Source organism: Oryzias melastigma, linkage group LG1 (genome assembly GCF_002922805.2).
Source record: "Oryzias melastigma strain HK-1 linkage group LG1, ASM292280v2, whole genome shotgun sequence".
Lineage (NCBI taxonomy): Eukaryota > Metazoa > Chordata > Actinopteri > Beloniformes > Adrianichthyidae > Oryzias > Oryzias melastigma.
Genome location: NC_050512.1, coordinates 26,067,353 through 26,077,211, shown reverse-complemented (window position 1 = coordinate 26,077,211; position 9,859 = coordinate 26,067,353). Strand labels below are relative to the sequence as shown.

The following is a 9,859-nucleotide window of genomic DNA, read 5'->3' as shown; positions in this document are numbered from 1 at the left end:
AGCCAACAAAACTGATAGAGAGCACCACAGAGACCGGACTGGATGCAGTAGTGCCTCTCGCACTTCTCAAGTTACGTAACGACTCGGGTGTCCAGACCGGAGTCGGGCCAGAGAGCCCGGGATTAGACAGCTATATTAGGATAACACTACTGCAATCTGTTTGTTAGATCCTGATTTATAACTCAACCATTGAGAAAGTTGCCAGAAAGACTTCTATCAAAAGTGAAAAAAACATTTTTCTCTAATTGGATCTCAATTTTCAGAAGATCTTAATCTTAAGGCCATCACAGAGCAATACTGTCAAAGTGGTCATTGGTCAATGACAGGCCAAGTCTGTGTTAAGTGGAGAAGCTTTTATACACAAAAGTTACAGCTTTTTTTAATAGCCATGGATACAACCAATGCTGACACATTCCTGTACAACAGTTCTCTTCCTTAAGCCTTTTGCAGATCTCACCCGGCAACAAGCTCTTGTTTCCTATCATGTTGAGTCACATTTTGAAAATGCTTTCGTCTTGACTGACTCTGATCAGACAAAACGTGAATTTAGCTTGAATCAGAATTGGACGGGAGAAAGATGATTGGGACTCATTGTGGCGTTCATCCTCCTCCACAAAAGCCAGAGATCACATTCGTCCATCACTGCTCTCGCCTTGGTGGATGAATTCATGTAAAACCTAATAAAAGCCTGAGCAAGAGACCCTCTGACCTCAAGAATGCTTGAAAACTGTCTCAGCAGACCTTCAGGTATTCAATCAGGAGGCTTTTGTTCTGCACAGAAACACTTCCACCTCAAACTTCTGCATGATTCATTGATTCAAGGACGCCAACAGAAGCCGGCAGAATTAGTGCTGCAGCTTGGTCCCAATAAGTAATTACTGATACAAATGTTTTTAATAAGTCATCGCTTATGAACACACTGTCATACGTTTGTGTAAACAAAGGTCCCCTTAAGAGGATTAAGGTTTTTTTCTTAATGAGTTATTATCTCTAATTGCTTTCTGCACAGTTGTTTGGAAAGTTGAAGAAAGCTGGAAATCTCTTCTTTTGAAATTTTCTTATCATCCTCTAAGTGCACTCCCAACACCGCGTACACCCCTCCTGCGCATACATTAAACCTGCCCCTCAACCTGGCCGGTTTTGAAGCCGAGCCAGATACTTAAAGCAGGCCTTTATTCATGGCCTGCTTCTGTAATTGCTTTAGACACCCATATGCTCAGAGCTGACTAATGATCAAAACGTATAGCAAGGAAGATGACAAGGGTCCAAGCCAATTACAGGGCTAAACTGGCCAAACGGAGCAGTGGAAGAGGCTGCAGCAAAAATAAAACTCTGCCTGAAAAAGATGGGTCTCTTTTGTATTTAGCTGGAAAAAGTTTCTGCTGCTTGTCTATTTTAGTTTCTTTTTCTCTGGCATCTCACTACTGACACCTAATGCACATCTGCAGAATGTTCTGCTGATAAAAAGAAAGCAGCATTAAAGGATGGTGGATACAGTGGAACCGGCTGCTCAAATCGTTTCATCTTTTTTTGCTTTCCAGCTGATTTTGAACTCACTTCTTTCACTTAGACGTGCAGCTAAAAATGGATGCTGCGCCGGCTGCTTTTGCAGTTGAAGCTCCCTCTTATTAGTTTGTCTCAAAGAAAAAATATTCTGGAAGAACAATAAAAAAAAACTCAAGTAGCACATTCTGGAATGTGACACTTGTGACGCAGGAGCGGTTGCTGAGTTTAGCACACAATGCTGCTTCATCCACAGGGCAATGTGCACTCAGGTGGCTGGAACCCATGAATAATTCACACATTTAGACCTTATAAAATCTGCTTATTTTCTGAACTCCCTGAATGTGAGTTTACTTTTGGCCCTCTACAGGGTGAGCCATGTCTCATGGGGGTGAAAAGGATCTACCGAAAGCTGAAGCCGACGTCCAGGTGTGTCATGGGAAAGATGTACTCGGTGGCGATGACATCAAGTCCTTGTGACTGCATGGAAGCTGACTTTGAGTGGTAAGTTGATAATTTGACACTTTTTTTGAGACTCCACGTGGAGTAAGGAGGACTTGAAGGTAGCTTTCAAAATGTGTCTTTAATTTTATCAGGACAACAAACTTCCACCAGTTCAACTTTGATCGGTCTGCACATCTTTGATGATACAGTGCAATAAATGAAATAATTAAAAGTCTGCATATTATGCAATAGGACATATGTCAAAATCTAGGTCTGGGGGCCAGATTTGGCCCACCGGGTAATTATATTCGCCCCTCCAGATCATTTTATGTTATTGTTACTGATGGCCTGATGTTATCTTGTGCTTTTTTCTAACTTGTATCATTTTGACAAAATATATTTTAATGGAGAGTAAAATATTTAAAGTTATTTAAGGTTTAGATTGATTTATTCTGGAATAATATTCCTGCACGTTTTTATTATACCTAATTGAGGCACAGTTTTAAAGTTTTAAAAACTGGCATTCTGCTAGCTTTTTGGACTATTTTGGCATTTACTAAGATTTTTTTAGGCTATTTTGGGATTTAGCTAATTTTTAAACTATATGCTAGCTGTCTTGGCTAATTTAGGCTTTTTTAGGGGTTTTTTTAATGCTGTTTTGGGGTTAGGCTAGTATTTACATGCTAGCTGTTTTGGGTAATTTAGGCTTTTTTCCAGTTTTTTAGGCTATTCTGAAGGCTATTTTAAGTATTCTTTCATCTGCAGGCTAGCTGTTTTGGCTAACGTAAGTTTTTTTTTTTTTTTTTTTTAGGCTTATTTGGCATTTAGCGTATATTTTAGCTGGCTATCAGCTTTACTTTTTCAACTATTAGCCTCGGTGATTTTGACTATCAGCTTCAGCGTTTTCAGCTATCAGCTTTAGCGTTTTTAGCTATCAGCTTCAGTGATCTTAGTTATCAGCTTCAGCACTTTCAGCTATCAGCTTTAGCGTTTTTAGCTAACAATTTCAGCATCTTCAGCTATCAGCGCTAGCATCTTCAGCATCCAAATTCAGCCAACAGCATTCACTCTAGCATTATCGCAGGCAATGCTATATATCTAGTTGTTGTTAAAAAGTTACAGTTTTAAAGTTTAAAAAAAAATGTTTTAGAGTCTTCAATAAGTGTTTATCTTGTTTGGCCCGTGACATAAGATATGTTTTGGAATTTGGCCCCTTGTGTGAGTGAGTTTGACACTCTTCAATAGGGCTACTAAAGTGTTTAAGTGTGACGTATGTTGAAGAGTAGAGTAAGTGTCACTTTTTCAGCTGGAAAAATGAACAATCCTGAACAACGGACCCTTTTCACATGACGTCACTCATCGCTGGTCAAGTGCAGAGTCGCTGCCGGTTTATATAGTTTAGAACGGCAAAGCTGACAGCTGAACGCTGTTGAAATCAATTTTACATATAATAGAAGGTAACCTAGCCAATTGTAATCGAAATTTGTATAATATTTATTTCATAAATGTCCTACCTCGTTGTATTTGTTTCCTCCTCTTAGATCGTTCACAAATCAAAGTACAAATGTCAGTAATCCTGTCTGCAGTCAGAACGTAGCAGCTCAGCTTCTGCTTCCCCAAATTCTTTTAGATGATATTAAAGGAGTCGTGGAGTATTTCTCTCTGACAACCCGGTTAAAGTTAGACAAAGGTTACAGGTACTTCACTGAATGCTGCTTGTTTGATTATGAAGGTAATTATGATTTTATTCTTTTAATCAAAGCTAATGCTAACATTAGCGATAGTCAATAAATAAATGTTTAAATATATGTGGCATTAAAATATTAAAATAGCAATTAAAAAACAAATTTTAATATTTCATGACATATTAAATTATTTCATGGTCGAGTATGGGCTAAAATAGACAAATTGAGTTAAATCTAGATATAAGGGATAATTCTGCTTAAATAAAAAAAAAGTTTATATCTAAGTTTAGGATTTACTTTAATCTTCTGCTTTAAACCTTTGAGTCATTTTTAGAATTTTATTAGCAGTTGTGAATAATTTCAATTGAAGAACAAAAAAGAACCAAAAAGATAGCACAAGTTAGACTAAAGGATCCTATAATTCACACCCATGATTTACTAAATAATTGGTAAACAGTTTTAAAAAGACAACAAATAAATACAATTTAATATATTTTTATTACCTCCATCTTGAACTGGCTTGATCTCGTTTTAGAAATATATGACTATTTTGATTTTTTTGCTCAAATACCAACTTCTCCCCCATCAAATGTGGACTGTTTCTGCTCAGTTAAATGTGAAATTTGAACTGAAAGGCAAAGTCAATGAAATAATCAAACCAACAAGCTTCCTGAAGAATTTCTCTTGGATCGAAGCTGCAATCTCACCAGAAATAAATTGGTTAAGATTTGAAGGAAACTATCGTCACAGATATCATCCTCTGGATTCTAAAGTGTTGCTTCCCAACAGAAACTACTCAAAAAAACAAGTTGTGTGTCTTTCAGTGTTGTGTGTTTCAGTATAAGGTGATGCTGTTTTTCTCTCAGATATTCAATTGATGCCGCCTTAATGCGCAACATCGTTCACAGTTTGAAGGCTTTCAGAGTGAAAATGATTCCTCACTGCTGCTTTTCTAACACCGACTGTCATAAAAAGCTGCCTTCTTTGATATTTTTTCTTTGCTAATGGTTTTTTCTTTTTTTTTTCTTGCCACAGTCTGGTCTCCTGAGTGAAGCAGCTCTTGTAATAAGCTCCACTAAAACCATAAATCACAGAGCCTAATAGCTTTCATTAACAATCGCAACACTTTTGCATCTGTGTGCATGTCGGACTAATTGGGGCAATTTGTCCCCTTCGTTTTGGGGCCACGGTGCTGCTCTGCCTTTTAATTTGGAATGCAAACAACATGTGAGCTGCGTTTAAAAACACAGCATAGTTTTGTTAACATGCTCTTTTGCAGCCCCGCATACTTCAGCTGGGTGATGTTCTTTTAATTGATTTGCATGAGCATTACTAGTTGTTTGAGAAATCTGCCCGAGTTTTCTCTGTGGCTTCTGATTGGACGATTATCTGCTTACATCTCTGCAGCGATTATGGCTACGAGAGGCGAAGTGACGGCAAATGCAGCCCCGCCTTTTGGTTCCATCCGTCATCCATGTCCAGGAGTTGTACCACAGGGATGACTTTCCTAAACAGCACCGGGTAAACACAGAAAATGTTACAAATGCATCTGAAAAAGGATCTCAGGGGCCAGCTAAAGCTGTCAGAGTATACTGTAAGTTAAACCACCCAGGCTATTTGTTTGGAAAAAGTCTAAAACAAAAAAAAATGTAATTCTGCCTATTTTAGAATCCCAAGTTTAAAAAAGGGTTCATATGACAACAGCTAAGAAGGGAATAGTTGGAGAGTCTTGTGAATAGAACTCCCACTTTCTTTTTTATTGAAGGCTGGAGGCTAGACAAGCCAAATCTGTGGAGGCCAGGTGTCACTGAACTCTGAAGTGGAGTGGAGTGCAAAACCAAAACATTCTCATTCCTCCGCGTCAAAAACTGATGTTTTGGGTGTCCCCGACTCGTCATTTTTTGGCGTGCTGGCTTTTCCAGTTAATTCATGGGTCCTCAGACTCCGGGCCTCAAACGAACACGGATCACACCAATAATCTAATCGGATACTGGACTCATACCAGTACCAAACGCAGTACCGCTGTACCAGACGTAGACCGATACTGGAGCAGAACCGAATGTGGACCGATGTTGGCCCTTCCGCTCTCTTTGGGGTTCAGATGACTCCAACCACATATTGATATATGATTCCTTCCATGTGGACAAAGGTGGATAGGATTTTATGTCTGCCATAGACATTAGTGAAACTCAAAAATCAAAGATAAAAAAAAGTTGAGCGGACTGACCCATGACTCCTCAGTGGAAGAATAAAATTTCAATGTTAAGCCAATGGAAAGACGCGGGGATACCCGAGACTGTTCGCAATTGCAGCAGGGGCCTATTGTAGCAGTGACAATTGCAGCGGAGGTGATTGCTGAGGTGGCGATTGCAGAGGCAGCGATTGCAACTTACTGCCTTTCAAAATATGACTAGAAAAGTAAAGAAACTACATTAAAATGGGGCTTAGCTTTAAACACTCTCCAAGGCTTCTTTATTTATTTATTTATTTTAAAAGTAAAACAAGTAGAAGGTCACGTTTTGACTATTAATGAAGTCTTTATAGACTGAGGAAAAATTTAATATCTAATCAAAAAGGTATTTAGCTTTTTTAAAATAATTTGTTTGTTGCTCTTCCACCTGTAGCTACAGAAAAGTGATTTCCAACAACTGCACCGCCGGAGTGAGCGCTGAATTTACGGCCCGGCGGCTGCACTGCCCCCTGCAGGCTCCCAGAGGCCTGCACCTGGTGACCAGTGAGGGTGCGCTGACTGCCACACTGGGTTCCAACATCACTTTCCTTGTGTTTCTGGAAGAGGTGAGTTTCTCTTGCTGTTTAATACCTGAATTTCTCATTGTACTCCACTTCCAATGCAAAGCACAGACATTATGGGTTGTTGCAAACTTATTTTTTTTTCCTCTTTTCATTATTTATTTGGTTTTTTGAATCGTGACAGATAAAGAATTTATCTAAAACAACATTTTTGGAATCCAGCATGTAAAGCTTTCATTTAGCTGTTTGTTTTTGCTCAAAATGCAAAGTGCTTTCAGATAGTTGCTCAGCAACACTTCTGCAAAGCTTCTGCAAGTTAAGACTTTTTTTTTTCCTTTGCTGATTACATCTTATTAAAATATGAATTTATTCAAAAAACAAAAGGCTGTAATATATATTTTGTAATTATCTAATTTTGAGTCTTTTCTCTGGTTTATGAAGATTTTTTTTCAAAGAAAAACCCTGTCCTGATGATGCACACTGTTGTGGTCTACATCATGTCCTTTCTAATTCATCACTGCTGTGATAATTGATTTTATTCAGAGCATTAACATCCCTGTCTGCATCAAAATGAAAATGCATTCAGGATATGTGCAGGTGCAAAAAACGGACTCCACTGACCAGCATGAAGCAGGTCAACACACTAATGTGAGAAAATCACTGTTATTCCATTGACAGACAAAGGAGCAGGGATTTGCAGACCAGTGTGATTAAGCCAGTTTGTAAAGGTTTTTGGACTTGACAGATTGGATTGGACGCACCATCTGTCAAACCTGTTGCTATGGTGACAAAACAGACTCACGTCTCTCTTAAAGGGAATGTGAGGTAACAAACTCCTTGTTAATTTGCAAATTGAGGTAAAAGCAACGTTTCTGAACTTCAAAGTTCTGACCAAACCATGTCTGACATTTTATGTGGACTTAAATGGGGAAATGTGGTTTACTGTGTTCTTACATTGACTTGTTAGAGTAGACTCTATAGGGAATCACTTCTTTCCATAGACAACAGTTCAATGTTAAATACAAGGAAGCAGAAACTCTTTGATGTAATCAATCAACCAATCAAACTTGAATAAAAACTAGTACTTACTTCTCAGGATTCTCTGAGCTCTAGCTCCTTAAGTCTCCTAAAAAAATCAAAACAGTTAAGACATGTTGGTGTTATTATTATTGAAAATTAATTAATTTGCAAAATAATCTAGTGTGATTTCTTGCTTCTTGTAGGGCTCCTTGGAACACCCACTGGTGTCAGCTAGTGCTTTATAAATAACCCCACATATATTTTTATGGAGTGTAAAAAATTAGAAGGTTTAAATTGATTTATTCTGGAACAATATCCCTGCCTTTTTTATTATTTATAATTATGTTAGAAAGTTACAGTTTTAAAGTTTTAAAAATTGGCATTTTGCAAGCTTTCTGGACTATTTTGGCATTTACTTAGATTTTTTTAGGCTATTTTGGAGTTCTGCTAATATTTCAGCTACATGCTAGTTGTTTTGAGTAATTTTGGCTTTTTTCCAGTTTTTTAGAATTTTTGAGGTTAAGCTATTTTTTCAGCTACATGCTAGCTGTTTTGGCTAACCAAAGTTTTTTGCTTTTATTTTTTTTAGGTTAATTTAGCTAATATTTTAGCTGGTTATCAGCTTCGCCATTTCCAGATATTAACTTCAGCGTTTTCAGCTATTAATTTCAGCATCTTTAGCTATCAGCACTTGCATCTTCAGCAGCCAAATTCAGCTTAAAGCATTCACACTAGCAGTATCACAGATAATGCTACAGTAGGCTATATACGTATCTAGTTCATAGTTATGTTAAAAAGTTACGGTTTTAAAGTTTTAAAGATGTACTTTTAGAGTGTTTGATTCATTTTTATCCTGTTTGACCCGTGACCTAAGGTGTGTTTTTGGATTTTGAGTTTGACACTCCTGGTGTAGAGCAAGAACCCAAACAGTTTGAGTAAAAATTTAGTGTTTTCTTGTCTGGATGAACTCATCAACCACTGAGTAGGGGTGTGTATTGGCAAGAGCCTGGCGATGCAATACGTATCATGATAATCATCTCACGATACGACATGTATATCGATATATCTCAAGACGGTTCCAGAACAATTTGTCACAATTTTCTTTAGAGTGTGACTTAGAAAAAAAAAACTCTACCTGAATATTACTACATCTTTCATGTTAATAAAATTGTCAAAGTCATTGTATTTAATTATCACAACATTAAGCACTACAACTGTATCTCATATACAAGTTGTTTTTACCTAAACAATTCATGGTGCTTTGCTTTTGATAATTTGTGAAATTAAATTGGATATTGCCTGATTTCCACAACAAAATATATATAGTGAATGTGCCTTAACCAATAAGGTTCTAGAAGTATGATTGAGGAAATAAAGTGCTGCTTATTTCCAACATTGCTAAACGATTCAGGAGCCTGAACAGTGTTTAAACGGGTGCTTCAAAAATAAAAAGAGCAAAAAAAAAAGAAAAAACAGCTTTTACCAGAAACATTTCAGTGTGATGAAGCAGTGTGCCAGGATGAAGGAGAATACTTGAATGTGGCTAAGATGCTTTATTTACATTTTCACACATGCAGAAGTAAACACGGATTTCACCGCTCATTGCCATGATGATGGTCTTTTTTCAGTGTTGTACACATCGCTCTGATCCATCAGGTCACTAAACTAGAATTTCATGCTGTGAACTTCAGCAGAACTTAAGTCCTTTAGGGTCGTCAACAGCATTTTGCTTTACTCGTTCTTCTCTGAGCGCGCCACAAAGCACACCAACACACATTTGTATTTGATACTGGCAGCAACATGGAACAGAGTTTTGGGTCAGTACCCATCCTAAGTAATACATGTCTCATATTAACCAAAACCGTGAGGCTGACTGAACATTTAACTCAGGGGTCACCAAACCTGTTCCTCGAGGGCTTCAGTCCTGCTTGTTTTGCAGCTAACCCCGCTTCAGTTGTTGCTGCTTCACCTGGATCAGGTGTGTCCAGTCAATCAGAAACTGGGCTAATTCAATCCAGTTTATCAGCATCTACTGAAGCAGGATTAGCTGCAAAACAAGCAGGGTGGTAGTCCTCAAGGAATGGGTTGTGTTGCCAACTAGCAGTTGAGGGTTTAGGTGAAAAAAAGAAAAGTAAGATGCTGAACTACGCTTCATAAATACTTAATTAAATGTCATCTTGTCACTGAAATGCACAAGAGAGAATAACTAGACGAACTTTGAATAACTAACAGTTTACTATTTTAGTGTTTCTAAATCATTTCAAGTTGTAGTAATCATAAAAAAGCACATACTTGGAAGGTGTGCGGTGTAGGAAACATATTAAATTCTAAAGTCAAATGTTCTATTTTTCTTTTTTTAATGCTGTACTTTCCAAGGTATAAGTCGCTGATTTTTTCATAGTTTAGTCAAGGATGCAAATTATACTCAGGAGCAACTTTTTTTTTTTTTTTTTTTT

At 37.6% G+C, this 9,859-nt stretch overlaps 1 protein-coding gene across 1 annotated transcript in view; it reads left to right on the top strand.

Moving 5' to 3' along the window:
- The window catches only part of LOC112157220 (VPS10 domain-containing receptor SorCS1), a gene marked incomplete in the record, with an annotated part of 185,039 nt that overhangs the window by 152,837 nt on the left and 22,343 nt on the right, over positions 1-9,859 (top strand). The window contains 3 exon segments of the mRNA XM_024289836.2: positions 1,874-2,007; positions 5,040-5,153; positions 6,257-6,428. Of these exon segments, the coding sequence (XP_024145604.1) occupies positions 1,874-2,007; positions 5,040-5,153; positions 6,257-6,428 (420 nt within the window).